At 37.1% G+C, this 14,949-nt stretch overlaps 1 protein-coding gene across 1 annotated transcript; it reads left to right on the forward strand.

Moving 5' to 3' along the window:
* Positions 1-1,287: 1,287 nt before the first annotated feature.
* Positions 1,288-11,370, forward strand: LOC136043268 (paired box protein Pax-3-like). The gene is made up of 3 exons (XM_065728198.1): positions 1,288-1,477; positions 7,747-7,876; positions 11,039-11,370. Exons 1-3 carry the CDS (start codon positions 1,334-1,336, stop codon positions 11,260-11,262), a joined length of 498 nt encoding a protein of 165 aa, XP_065584270.1. The 5' UTR covers positions 1,288-1,333; the 3' UTR covers positions 11,263-11,370.
* Positions 11,371-14,949: the final 3,579 nt, after the last annotated feature.

Consider the following 14,949-nt stretch of genomic DNA (forward strand, 5'->3'; position numbering starts at 1 on the left):
TCTAGGGTCCTGAATTCACGAATTCTTTTATTCGTTTTGCTAAAAAATTTATCTAGGATCCTTAAATCATCAGTGTAATCTAAATCTAAGGGAGTTATACTTTCCCAACGGATTATGTGTTCTCTCATTACCTTTGCCGTGCTCGTCCATAAAAAAAAACTATATGAATAAGGATAGGACATAGCACACCTAAGATTGCATTAAGAATCAAACATGTATTATACAAAGCAGTAACATTGAAATAAGCTATTGCTTATGTACCTTGTCCGACTGCTAAGAATGTTGTCCTGGTTCACCTTTCTGTTTTATATCTGACCATTGTTCACCTATGAAATAAATCATGATTAAAGAATGAACTGGAAACTAATTTGCTTTAAGAACACTGGATAAGAATAGACAAGGAGCTTTCATCTAAAAATATATATTTTTTATCATCCCTTTTACTTTTTTTCATTTCTCTCCTAAATGAGACTATAGACTATTACAGAACACAAAATATCTCGGAACGACCAGTTTTCTTTTCTGTTTACGGTTATTTTTCGGTTGTATGGAGAAGAATTGATTTTATGAGGTTTTTCTGGGAGGATGAGGGTATCTTCAAACAGTAAGTAAAATAAAAGTTGTAAGAATATCCTACGAAAATTTGGAACAATCACGAAAATACAGATAGTTTTGGAACTGAGGTCCAGAGCCTGTTGCATACGCACTTTAATTAATTTAGTGACGAAACTGTAAATTACTCATTGATTACATTAGTTTTTATTTCAATATGAATGGACTACCGAATCAAAGACAGCAATCTCTATAGCTGTAAGCAGTGTAAACTGTAAATACAATATGGCAAAGAATCTTCTCTAAATTTAAAATGTACAAGTTAAAGAATTAGACAAAGACTTGATTATAGCATGGAAGTATGTGTGACTATAAAAATGTTTTCGATTTCGAAACCAAAAAATGCTTTATTTGCAAAATTTGCTGATTGAGGTGATTATGTTTACAGAATCATTATTCTTCTAAAAAAATTATATGTCATAGTGTATAATTGAATGAATGCGTAAACCAGGTATGCACACATTTGTTTTAAGAAAAATTTATCGGGACTTATCTGGGGAAGAGGGTAATAGGTGGGGGCATTCTTAAGTGATCTTATATGCCCGGGTCAGATTCAGTTGAAATTTTATCAGAAGAAGTAACATTACCTTGGTGGGTAATAAATCAGTTGTTTAATGTTCCATGGCTGGTGTCAATTAAGCCTGTATTAGTTTTTAATTTGTTTCTCTACTATTCAGGGGAAGACAGAAGAAGAAGATGTCATGTAGACTATGTGCCAGGTATGAGTCATAAAAGAGCCCAAAAGAGATGTAGAACTAAATTCACAACACGCCAAACGGGTGAATTAGAACACACCTTTGAAGAAACTCTATATGGAGATATTTGCACTGGAGAAGGATTGGCTTTGAAGAATAACAACACCAAGGTGAGAATAGAAGTTGATCTCCAAAGCTTGTTTCAGTAGCAGTGGGTCGTCATGAAGTCCCCGAGGTCTATAAAATCAAATGAAGGATTAATTGGTCCTTAAAACTGAATTTGGTTCCTGAAATCCATTTCTTTGCTTTGGTTAAAAGGTTGATCGTCCTGAAGGCTCTTAGAAGGGTAGACAATTTTTATGGCACTTAGTATTAACCAAGTGACAAATAGCAATGGCAAATTCTGTCGGTCTGTCCCGGGTTTGCTACTTAAGGCACTTCCAGGTAAGCTAGGACTATGAAATTTTGCAGGCATATCAGGGACCAGACCAGATTAAATTAGAAATAGTCTTTTTCCCGATTTGACCACCTGGTGGGGAGTGGGGGGGGGGGAGCGTTAATTCGGAAAAATAGAAAAAATGAAGTATTTTTAACTTATGAACGGGTGATAGGGTCTTAATGAAGTTTTATGTTTGGAAAGATATCGTGTCTCAGAGCTCTTATTTTAAATCAATCCCGACTAGATCCGGTGACATTGGGGGGGGGGGAACCTAAAATCTATTTTTAACTTACGAAGGAGTGATCGGATCTTAATGAAATTTGATGTTTAGAAGGATATCGTGTCTCAGAGCTCTTATATTAAATACCAACCGGATCTGGTGACATTGGGGGCAGTGGGTAGGGGCCTAAAATCTTGGAAAACGCTTAGAGTGGAGAGATCGGGATGAAACTTGATTGGAAATATAATCATTAGTTCTAGATACGTGATTGACATAATCGAGGGGGAGTTTTTGGGTTAATTCTGAAAAATTATAAAAATGAGGTATTTCTAACTTACGAAGAAGTGATCGGATCTTAATGAAATTTGATGTTTGGAAGGATATCATGTCTCAGAGCTCTTGTTTTAAATCCTGACTGGATCCAGTGACATTGAGGGAATTGAGCGGGGAAGGTAAAATCTTGGAAAACGCTTAGAGTGGAGGGATTGGGATGAAACTTGGCGGGAAAAATAAGCAGAAGTCCTAGATACGGGATTGAAATAACTGGAACGGATCTGCTCTCTTTGGGGGAGTTTGGGGAGGAGGGTTAATTTGGAAAAATAGAAAAAATTAGATATTTTTAACTTACGAAAGAGTGATCGTATCTTAATGAAATGGATCCAGTGTCATTAGGGGGGGGGGCGGAAATCTTGGAAAACGCTTAAAGCGGAGAGATCGGGATGAAATTTGGTGGAAAGAATAAGCACAAGTCCAAGATAGGTGACTGACATAACCGGACCGAATCCGCTGTCTTTGGTGGAGTTAGGGGGGGGGGGGGGGGTAATTCGGAAAAATTAGAAAAATGAGGTATTTGTAACTCACGAACGGGTGATCAGATCTTAATGAAATTTGATATCTAGAAAGATCTTGTGCTTTGGAACTCTTATTTTAAATCCACCCAGATTCGGTGACATTGAAGGTAGTTGGAGGAGGAAACCGGAATTTTTGGAAAACGTGAAAATCGAGGTATCTTACGAATGGGTGATCGGATCTTAATGAAACTTGATATATAGAAGAATCTTATATTTCAGATGCTCCATTTTCAATTCAAGTCGGACCCAGGGACATAGAGGGTTGGAGGGGGGAAACAGAAATCTTGGAAACCGAAAATCTTGGAAGACGCTTAGAGTTTACGGATGAAACTTGATGGGAAGAATAAGCACAAGTTATACATTTGAGATTGACATAATTTGTACGGATCCGTTCTCTTTGGGGGAGCTAGAGGTTGTTAATTTGGAAAAATTAGAAAAATTGAGGTATTTTTAACTTAAGAACGGGTCACCGGATCTTACTGAAGTTTGACATTTAGAAAGAACTCGTGTCTCATAGCTCTTATTTCAAATCTCGACCAGATATGTTGACATTTGGGGGAGTTGAAGGGGGAAACCTGAAATCTCGGAAAACGCTTATAAACGACGTAGATACGTAATTGACATAACCGGGAGCCGCTCTCTTTGGGGGAGTTAGGAGTTAGGGCTCAGTACTTTGGCGAGTTTGGTGTTTCTGGACGTGCTAGGACGATAAAAATTGGTAGGTGTGTCAGGGAGCTGCACAAATTGACTTGATAAAGTTGTTTTCCCCGATTCGACTGGTTGCTGAAGGGAGAGGAAAAATTAGAAAAATTGAGGTATTTTTAACTTACGAGTGGGTGATGGATTTTGATATTTAGAAGGACCTCGTGACTCAGAGCTCTTATTTTAAATCCCGACCGGCATTAAGCCTCTGATTTTTCTTTTAAAGCGATCCATTGATTCTTAGAATTTTGCTAGAGCCTATACCATATGAGCTCTTGGCTCTTCCGACCTCGTCACAAGTGCCATATGAGCTCTTAGCTTTTGTCTCTCCGAGTTTTTGTATCAAGATTTTGTTGATTGACTTTTTCTGCTATTCTAAAACAAGAGATGTTTTTAAAGAGTGTACCGGACCCTCTTTGATAAAGTAGATAAGCTAGTCATGGTTGTAGCGGTAGCAGTAATTAAGCAACAGCCCATACTAAGCAGAAATTTTAAAATTAATTTCAGAAATAAACTCCCTTTTGAGAAAAGAAACTTTATATTAGTTTTTAATTTCTTAAATCTTCGGAAAAAGAGCTGAATGTTTCACCAGAATGTAAATGGGATGAATTGAAAACTGTAAATAAATCTTCATATCTAGATTGCAAGGTTTTATCAAATGGTAAATGTGGTAGCCATGTTGATCTTATGATAAACAGAAGATTAAGGGCGATGTGGAGTGCATTAGGGAACAAATTAAGAGATATAGGCCTTTGGGATATTACCTGATAAAAAAAAATTTTAATCGTCTTGAAACAAAAGTTTAGTCATGGTTGTAAAATTTAAGGGTTTCATAGGGGTTATAAGTTAGAGATGTTTCAGTTAAGTTTGTGAGAAGAAATTACTAAGTCTAAGCGGGAAGGTTGGTGGGTTAGTTTCAAAGAGCAGTTTGAAAGTTTTGTATGCATTGAAAGTTTCAAACTCATTCCTTGAACCTTTCCTGTCGCAGAAAGACCCCTTTGATAACCTTGGATGTTCAATTTCTTTAAATTTTCCACTCAGCATACCCTGCCGATTTTGACTTAATATCTGAGATATCGCAGATGTGCCTTTGGACAGAACTGGATGGGCACAGTGTTTTTTATTTAGTTTAATATCCCCAAAACATACTCTGAAGGTCCAACATAACCTTGAGTTTTCATGGGATATTGCACACACGCCCTTCTGACAATCTGGATGCACATCATTTATTTTAATGTATTTTTACATCACCCACAACTTTCCCTGAAACTTTCAACTAAATGTGTTATTCATTTCCTGAGATATTGTATGTGTGCGATTTTGACAACCTGGATGTGCTCAGACTCTTTTGAATTAGTTTTATATTAAGTAGTAGTTGCCACAACGGTAGTAGTAGTATTAGTAGTAGATGAGGTATTAGTAGTAGTCGTAGCAGTCACATGTAGTCACAGTTGCAGTTGCAAGTTGGCTGGTTATAGTCCTTAGTCCTGCGTAGCCGCAGTAACAGTTCCAAGTAGTTGCAATAGCAGTCAAAAGTAGTCACAGTCACTGTTTCAAATATTTGCAGGCACAGTCGCAAGCAATTGCAGATGTAATTTGCTGTAGACGCAAGTAATTATTGGAGTCAAATCCGCATGTAATCGCAATCGCAGTTCCAAGTAGTAGTAGTCGCGTTCGTAAGCTGTTGGAGTTGCAGCCACAAGTAGTCGGAGTCGCTGTCACAAGTTTTCGCAGTTGTAAGTTACAAACGCAAGCAGTCACGGTCGTAAATAGTCGGAGTAGTAGCGTAAATAGTAACTGTAGTAGTAGGAGTAGTTTTAGCAGTCCTGGATGGTTTAAATTAATTCCCTTAGTCGTTTCTTATATATTGCTACTGTGCCGTTTTGACAACTTGAATGCACATGGTGTGTTTTGATTTCTTCAACATGCACCCTAACATACCCTGAAAGTTTCGCTTTAATGCCCTTAGCAGTTCCAGATATATTGCAGATAGGCCCTTTTAACATCCATATTTAATCAAACACCCCCCTCAACACGGCATAAAAGTTTCAACTTCCTACCTCTATGTTTTCCAAAGATATCGCAAATATATGGCGAACTTAGATGGATATAATGCCTTTGATTTAATTCAATATTTACAATAACAAGCTATGAAAGTTCCAAAGTACCACCCGTAGTCCTTACTGGGATACTGCAAATATGCCCTTTTGACAATCTAGATACACGTAGTACCTTTTGATATAGTTTTATACCCCTTCGACTTTTCATGAAAGCAAAGCTTAATACTTATCCCGTTCCTAAGGCATCCTATGCCATTTTGACCACCTGGATGCACTTAACCCTTTCGATTTAGTTCCATATTAGGAGCAGTAATAGTAATAGCCCTAAAATTTTAAACTTAATACCCTTAGCTGTTCCTGAGACATCGCTGACACGCCCTACTGACAATCAGCATGCGCATAGTGCCTTTTGATTTAGTTTTATAGCAACATACTTTCCCTGAAGTTTTTCATTTCATAGCCTATTCTGGTCCCAAGATATACCGTATATGCCAGTTCCATATCCTAGATGTACTTAAAATATTTTCATTTAGTTCAATAGTAGTAGTAGTAGTAGTAATAATAATGGTAGTAGTAGTAGAATGTGTAGCAACAGATGTAGTAATATTAGTAGTCCTAAGTTTTAGCTTACTAGCCTTAGGTGTTGCTGTGATACTGCTGATACATTCCTTGGATAACCCGCATTTACATAGTGTATTTTGAACTAGTTCATATCCCTCTCAAAATGCTTTTAGTTAGTGCTCTAAGCTGTACCTCAGGAATCCCTAAAAGTTTCGTCTTAACACTATTAACCTTAGTAATAGTAGTACTAGCAGCAGTAGAATTAGTAATAGTACTACTAGTAGTAGAAGTTGTAATATGCACATGGTGTCTTTATTAATTCAATATCCCCCTCAACATACCCTGAAATTTTCACATTAGTCTTAGTAGTAGTCGCAGTAGAAGTAGTAACTAGTTGTAGTAGTAGCAGTAATAATAGTAATTTTAGTAGTAGTAGTAGTTGCACGCAAATATTACCTTTTGATCAATTCATTAACACCCTCATCATTCCCTGAAAATTCCAACTCAATAGCCAAATCCATTCCTGAGCTACACCCATTTGACAACCTCTATGCACAGTCTTTTGATTTAGTTCGGCATTCCCTGAAAGCTTTACCTAAATACCTTGGCCATGTTTGTGACACCAAGGGTCAAACATGCCCCACTTTTCTGATGGCCAATAATATATGCAGGTAATGAGCGAATTGCATAGCGTACAACCCTTGTCCTTGGGGTTGTGGTGGGTGTCATCCTCAGAGGCATTGTTATGGGACTTTTCAACAATGCCGAACAAAATGGCCATCCTAAAATTTTGATCGTATATCTTTGGGTAAAATAGGCTTAGGAGGGGGGGCTGGTTCCCCTCCAATCACTTTTGACTCTTAAAAAGGCCACTAGAACTTTCAATTTACATTCGAATTACTCCCTCCCAAAGTTTCTACGACAACTCCTTCTATCCGAAGTGCTTCGTAAAAAAATGATAACTTTACTTAGGCAGCGCTATGCCTTTTTTGCGCTGCCTATGATTTTATGCTGTTGGACGTTTGTATTTACCATGGCCCATAAGTTTTTAGCCTTCATAAATGTCTTATCATAGGGACTCCTGAAGCGTTCAATCTAAATGTTTTTTTATTTTCTTTTTTTCAAGTTTTTTATTTTTTGAAACTGTCGGGCAAACTTACTTTGCCTTTCTAAACAATTAATATGTAAGGGGGTTATGACTAGCGATAGGAAATTTTGGAGTAGAGATGTGGTTTGGCGAACAGTTGACAAGATATTGCAAAGCACTCCACTATACAATAGCTAAATGATATGCAAACAAATAAAATTTTTATTATGAGTGGACTCAGCAAATTGAATCGAGGTTCAGGCCCAAAAGCCTATTACCTCCATGTCCAGAGAATCTAAAAAATTGTGTCGGAAAGACAAGTATTTAGCCCCCCGATTCTTGTCATATATTTTGCCAGCCGTAGGACGCTGTCTTCCCTAACTATGTCCTTCAACTTGACATTTAGTTTGTGATACCTCCAACCGGTATACATGTAACCCAATTAGCTAAAATTATTGAAAGGTGTCATAAAAATTTAACTGTTGTAATTTTTGTAACATTATTTTTTCCTTTTTTTAGAATATAAATCGAAATTCGATGAGAATGAGAGAAGCCAGTGTCGTTTTAAAAAGACTTTCAGCGGAAGAAATTGACATATTAATGAACAAGAAATCAAAATATCCTGATACAAACCTAAAAAGTCCTAGAGGTTAGTATTCTCTTGACCATTCTATCTTTGGCATTTTGTTTCAGAGTTAACTTTGTTTTCGTGGGATATCCAGCCTTTATTGTGGCGTGGGACAGTTGTAACTGGCTTGTGCCAAGCATTTGACAATTATTTTGTTATACTTGAAACTTATTATTAGACACTTGACAGAAAAAACTGTCAAGGGACTTGGTGGAAGCGCGATTTCCCTCACACAGGATCAACATCTCAAGTTCATGGGACCCCCTTGCCTTAAATCTATTGTTATAGAGCTTGTATTGGAATCAGAGGTGGCAAAACACATTCAAGGTTTAAAAGGTGCATCATCATCTGGCCCAGACTACATATCAACTAAAGCTGTGCAAACTATATTCCCTTCAATTCTGGGCCCTTTAAAAAAGCTTATTAATATGTCGTTTGAAAAAGGAAAGTTTCCTAGGTCCTTAAAAACTGCGAGGGTGATAGCTCTATTTAAGGGTGGGAACAGAAGTGACTCATCAAATTACCGACCAATTTCCCTTCTTTCAGTGTTTTCAAAAATATTTGAAAAGCCGATGCAAAAAAGGCTCACAAGTTTTTTACAATCTAAGGAGTTTTTGCACAATCATTAGTTCGGATTTCGATCGAAACATACTACAGAGCAAGCGTGTACTACACTCATCAGTTTTCTTCATACCGCTTTAGATTCTGGAAAAATACCAGCCGCTATTTTCCTTGGTGTGCGGAAAGCTTTTGATAGTCTTACTCATAAGATCCTTCTTGATAAACTGTCTCATATAGGAATACGAGGTTCAGCCCTATCATGGTTCCATTCTTATTTACAAGATAGAACGATTTCCATGGACCCTGACTCACTAAACTTCATTGGTGTAGACTATGGAGTACCACTAGGATCGATTCTTGGTCCTACTATGTTTTTAATATACATCAACGATTTATTTAGAGCGGTAAAGAATGCGATTCCTTCTGCGTGTTGTACTCTATGTCACGAAAAGAAAAATACGGTGGCATCTTCTGTTATTCTGTCATCCCCTCATGAAGATTTAGTTGCCTTTGGTGGCGACAGCAACATCCTATGTGCTGAAGACACGGAACAAGCTTTGGAGGTTAAACTTCACATGCTTATGGAGCGGTCTTACCACTGGTTTGATACTAACCGACTTGCTTTAAATATCGCTAAATCACACTTTCTCATATTTTCTAGAACTGGCAAGGCATGCCCGTCCTTATCAACTATATCTACCTCGAAAGGACCTTTGTCTCGACCTAACGTAAGATACGTGCGTTTCCTTGGAATTTTGTTGGATGAGAATCTTTCTTTTAGAAACCACATCAAGATGGTCCAAGCAAAAATATCAAGTAATCTTGGGATTATTCGGAAACTTAAACACATTTTTCCTGGATCTATTCTTCGGACCCTGTATTTTTCACTCATTCAGCCATATTTAACTTACTGCAACTCGATTTGGATGTCTACTTTCCAGTCTCTGCTCCATCCGATTAAAGTAATTCATCAAAAGGCTCGCCAGTTAGTTAACGAATTTAATAAAGGATATCGAAAAGAGCTTTTAAATACTTATGCACTCTATGTCTTCTCTTGCTCTTCAATGATTTTCAAGTATCTTCATGGTGAACTGCATCGCTGTTTCAATTCTTTCTTTCCCGATTTAGTTAAATTCAAGGAACTCTCATAATCTACGTAATAAAGACCACCTACTATTACCTCAAACTAAGACTGTAAGATCAGATTTTAGTCCCCGAATAGCATGTAGTAAAGTATGGAACAGTCTCCCTGATAATGTCCGTAGCATTCATTCGTTTGATGCCTTTAAAACCCAACTAAAAATATTTTTGGTTGATAAATATAATGGGGAATAAATTTGAGAAAAATTTATTTTTGAATTGGTTTGAATTAATATTGTTATATGTTTAATAATATGATGGATAACGAGGGTAGGGCGACATCCCTAGATGCTAGGCTTGAGCACGTTCATTTATTTAATTTTAATTGTTGTGATTTTGTGATGGTGGGAGATGGTGTGGACTTGGATTTGAATTTCGAGGACGAAGTGGTAAGTAAAAATAACACAAAATTATTTAATTGGATTTCTTGTTTTTTTTAAGACTCTTTATTTGGTATTTATTTTTGGTTTAACCCCTATGTAACAGGCCATGGAGCCTTGTAGGGGTAGAAAGTTATTGTTGTCCACTTATTTTGATGTTAATAAACTGAACTGAAACTGAACTGAACTGAACTGAAAAACACAATTGACAAAGAAAATGAATGAGTATATCGTCAATATTACGCCTAAAGGTTGTATCCGGCATTTTCACGCTTTTTAGGTAACTGTCAAAAATCTTTTGCTAAACTGTTTTCAAAGTGAGATATCCGCAGTGTCATATAGATACGAAGGCAAGAAGCCAATACTCCCATTGCTCTGCTAAACTTTCCCTTGAGATCACCTTCGCGAGTGATTTTTGACAATGATTTCAGAAGTTCGATATCGGTAGATTTGGCTTTTAGCGGCAACAGTGACGATGTTGTAACAAAATTGAGAAATCAGAAGTTTTCATAGTAAGTTGATTGGAGGGAGGGGTAGAAGGTTTTAAATATGTTTCTTCTCCTCGCGGAAGCAAGAGATTTCAATAATTTTGCTGTGTTTCTGTAATATCGTTAATCTTCTTTATTGTTTGACTGCTTTTCAAGCCTTTTTTTTACATTTCCTACCCCCTAGAGAATTCACCTAGGGAGTTTTTCGTTACTATATTTTCTTTTTTAACTTTCTAGTAAACTGCTAAATTGCAGAATGCGCTTTCATAGAGCACTACTGCTGCTAGCACATTTCGAAATCACCTCTTTTTCTTAGTGTGCAGGTATTTTAGGCATGTAATATATAGTTTAAGTATATAGCAGGCATTTAAGTATTTAGCATACCCCTGCCTAAAGTTTAGGTTGAGCCTAGATCCACCGAAGCATTGTTCAGATCACGAAATATAATGCTTGTTTGTAATTGTAATTGTTGAATTTTCTGTATCTGGTGCCCTCAATACTAATTTAATTAACTAGTATTACTTTATTTAACATCTTCCTTAACTTAATCTTAATTTAACAGCTATTGGTACTAAAGCTCTTATCGTTTTGTAAATTGTTTCTTTGTTGTTCAGGAAGAAGGAGTGAAGAAGGAACTGACGGAGAATCTACTGAAGGAATTTTTCTTAAGAGGAAACAAAGGCGCAGAATTCCGCTTACCGCATATCAAACGAATAAATTAGAATCCACGTTTAAACCAGATCAGGATCCTGATATTTTCACAAGAGAAGGATTGTCTCAGAGGATTAAACTTACAAAGGCAAGAAAACAACTTATTTTGCAATACGTAGTTCTGTAGCTTAAATGAGAACCGTATCAGTATTTCCTGATTTCAGCTATTTTCTAAGATCCTGGATGTGTCATATCTGTAACTATCTGAGGCAGTTTTCAATAAAAATATAATGTTGCTTTACATTGCATTACAAATATTTGCCTTTCATCGTATTCCTTCCTTTTGTCTTATTCCACTGAGAACCTTTCTACGTCTTTTTTACGAATAAGCTAACTAGCTAAGATTTAAAGAAATAACACCTGGGGCATTAATTGTCAGTTCAGCGTTTAGCTGGCTAGACATAATTTACGTCTTTGTAGTGAATCGGATGTATTGGTCCTCTTTGGTAAAGAGAATCTTTGGTCGTCCACAATTGGTCAGATCGTCGCTTCTTTACTCTTCGTGCAAGTAGTAAAAAAAAAGAGGTTTACTATGTACTGTAGAGTATTATTTCGTGATTCAAACGGCTAATAGTAAAGTTTTTCCAGATTACATTACGACCTTACACTGTTCCTAAACTAGGCAAGGTTGGTGAGAGTTATAGCCGTGATTTTGCTTTGGGAGAAATAAGCCTTTTAAGTTGAGTCGAGTATGTCTATACTTGAGAAAATACCTCGAAGTACGGCTTTGAAGATTTATCCAATTTTGTGAAGAGGTATGATTTATCCGTTCGATGATAACTGTAAAACACCTCCTCTCTAAGTGTTTTCACGAAGCAGGCTGCGGTAATTCCAAGAGTAAGTTTTTCGAGAGCGCTTTTCTTTAGGGTGTAAATCAAAGATCGTAATTTGTATGGATTAGTTCTCATTGAGGGTAGAGTGTAAAGTGTGAGTCTCGATAATACTGTTGGCCCCATCCAACTTGTTTTACGGAGTCTTTTCCAGTAGAATAACTATGTTGACCGTCAATTTCAAATCATGTTTTATTGCAATAAGATCCTGAACGATAAAGACGAGGAGAGGGCCTTATTGCTGACCACTCACTTCCAAATTGAGGTGACAACAGGGCACATGAACTCCCAGCTCTTGCTTGAAAGACCTTTATTCCAATATTTTTACGACCTTTGGATTGATTCCTCATAACAATGAAGAATAATGAGACTGACCTCATAATAATTGTTCAATGAGGAGGACGGCATTGAACCTTTAAGTCAAGTAGAACAAAATCTGTTCTCGGTTTTTGATTCAGTACATTAGCATATTCTCGTCATCCTCTAAAACCTACAGAATTGTGCTTGGCTTGGAAGATTGCATTTGAATACCGTTTTCAATTTCATTTAATGTCCTGTTCGAAAAAGGAAAGTTCCTTGACTTCAACAAAAAAAAACCACCATCTATCTATATATATAAAAATAAGTTGTTTGTGTGGCGACTGACGTCATGTTTTTGCGTCGACTGACTTCGTGTTTGTCGACTGACGTCATTATAAGGATTGAGCATTATGCCGTCATGAAGTTGCTTGTCGACTGACGTCATGTTTGTTATGACGTCAAAGGCGTTTTATATGACGTCATTATAAGTATATAAGAAGGCCTTTCAAAGAGAGATTTTTAATATAGATCTTAAAATGACAGAAGAACCTACAATGGCAGAAGAAGCTGTCGGCTTCTTCTGCTTGAAAGAAAAAGGTTTGCGGCTAATAGAGAAAGTGTGAAAAGAAAGCGTGCCGAGCAATCACAACATCAAAGAGAAATTTTTAACATAGATTTTAAAATGACAGAAGAACCAACAATGGCATAAGAAACAGCCGAGGAAGCTGCTCAAAGAGCTAATGCCAAAAGGCTTGCGGCTAATAGAGAAAGTAAGAAAAGAAAGCGTGCCAAGGAATCACAACAACAGCGTGAAAACAGGCTTGCAGCTAATAGAGAAGGTATGAAAAGAAAGCGTGCCGAGGAATCACAACAACAGCGTGAAAACAGGCTTGCGTCTCAAAGAGAAATCACCAAAAGAAAGCGTGCCGAGGAATCACAATAGCGACCTGAAACAACCTGGACAGCGAGAGTCAAAATGTATCGAAACTTAAAATGATAGCGGTGATGATTGGGTTTGGGATTTTGACTTGGATAAGGTCATCAATGTTTACCAGCTTTTAGTTAAAAAAAACAAAGGTTCGGCGATATGTATTTCATAGTAACGAAAGACAAGTCAAGGTAAAACAAACCAAACAAGTTGAAAGTGATACCGATGATAAAAAAAAAATGACGTTGAAAGGACTATCGTTTCCCAGTTGCAACATCTTTTCCACAAAAATAATAATTTAGTTCTTATGTTCAAAACAGCAATCGAATTGATGCCAACTGATCCGCAACTATCAACGAAGTGGTTATCGTTATGGTCGGTGATTTGTATATGACGTCAAAGGCTTTGTATATGACGTCATTATAAGTATATAAGAAGGCGTTTCAAAGAGAAGTTTTATTAAACTCATCGATGCTACGATGCCCTACAATATCCTATCTTTTTTGGGATGGAGCTGACGGGTATCAGTTTAATATTAAATTGATATATCCAGCCATTAACAAAGAAATGGATAAAAAATGCAGTGCAATGAAATATTATGCCTATAGATTAATGATTCGTCATTTGTTACATTTATATATAATCCATCTTGGGATTAGATACAACAGCTTTTACATCCTGGACAATCGCCAGTTCATAGACATGACATTACGGCCCGTGTCTTCCGGCAAAAGTTGCTCTCCTTCATCTCCTACAGAGTTATGGGAGAAACACAAATCGCAAATGGCCGAGAATATACTCCACCGAATACGGCTAGAAAGATCAGATATGATCTTGGACTTTAAAACAGAAATTTATAACTGCACTTTAGTTATGATTGAGGATTTGTGCTTATCTATAACAAACAAACTTCTCAAGCATTTGGGAATGCCTTCACCCAATCGTACTGCTTCTATTTCTATATGTGTAGAATTTAATCGTGAACAAAGTTAAAACACAATTGATCTATTATCGTATGTTACAGACTGGGACACCAGGACACAAGGAATATAAATGACGACCGGGACACTCAAAGAGAAATTACAGACCGGGACACAAATGACAATCGGGACACAGGGAATACAGATGACGACTGCGACACTCAAAGAGAAATTACAGATCGAGGCACCGGGACACAAATGACGACCGGGACACAGGGAATATAAATGACGACCGGGACACAGGGACACAACTACAACGGGACGCCGGAAGGGCACATGGGGGATATATCAATGACGATGGGGACACAGGGAATATTCGATTAGCAATTACCATCAACAAAGTCCAAGGGTAATCATTAGAAAAATGCGGTATTGATCTGAATACGGATTGTTTTCCCATGGACAATTATATGTTGCATGTTCAAGAGTCGGTAAACCTGACATTCTATTTATATGCACAGACAATGGGTCAGCGAAGAACATTGTATATTCGCAAGTTTTACGTAGTTAAAAACATATATATCTATATATATATAAATAAGTTGTCTGTGTGTGGATCTGTGGATCAGGTGACGTCATGTTTCTGTGTCGACTGACGTCATGAAGTTAGTTGTCGTCATTTTTGCTATGACGGTGACGTCATTAAAGATATTTAAGACATATATGTTCACGTAGAAATCTATTAATGTTTAAGTTTAAAATGACTGTTGAACTTACAATGGCAAAAGCCGATGAAGATGCTCAAAGAGTCTATGCCAAAAAACTTGCTGCTGATA

This window comes from Artemia franciscana, unplaced genomic scaffold (assembly GCF_032884065.1).
Source record: "Artemia franciscana unplaced genomic scaffold, ASM3288406v1 Scaffold_4200, whole genome shotgun sequence".
NCBI lineage: Eukaryota > Metazoa > Arthropoda > Branchiopoda > Anostraca > Artemiidae > Artemia > Artemia franciscana.

Bases quoted from the DNA above. Each gene is read 5' to 3' on its own strand.
- LOC136043268 (XM_065728198.1), top strand. From the start codon at position 1,334: ATGAGTCATAAAAGAGCCCAAAAGAGATGTAGAACTAAATTCACAACA. The intron at 1,478-7,746 runs GTGAGAATAGAA...TCCTTTTTTTAG, and splicing joins TGAAGAATAACAACACCAAG to AATATAAATCGAAATTCGAT. The intron at 7,877-11,038 runs GTTAGTATTCTC...TTTGTTGTTCAG, and splicing joins AAACCTAAAAAGTCCTAGAG to GAAGAAGGAGTGAAGAAGGA.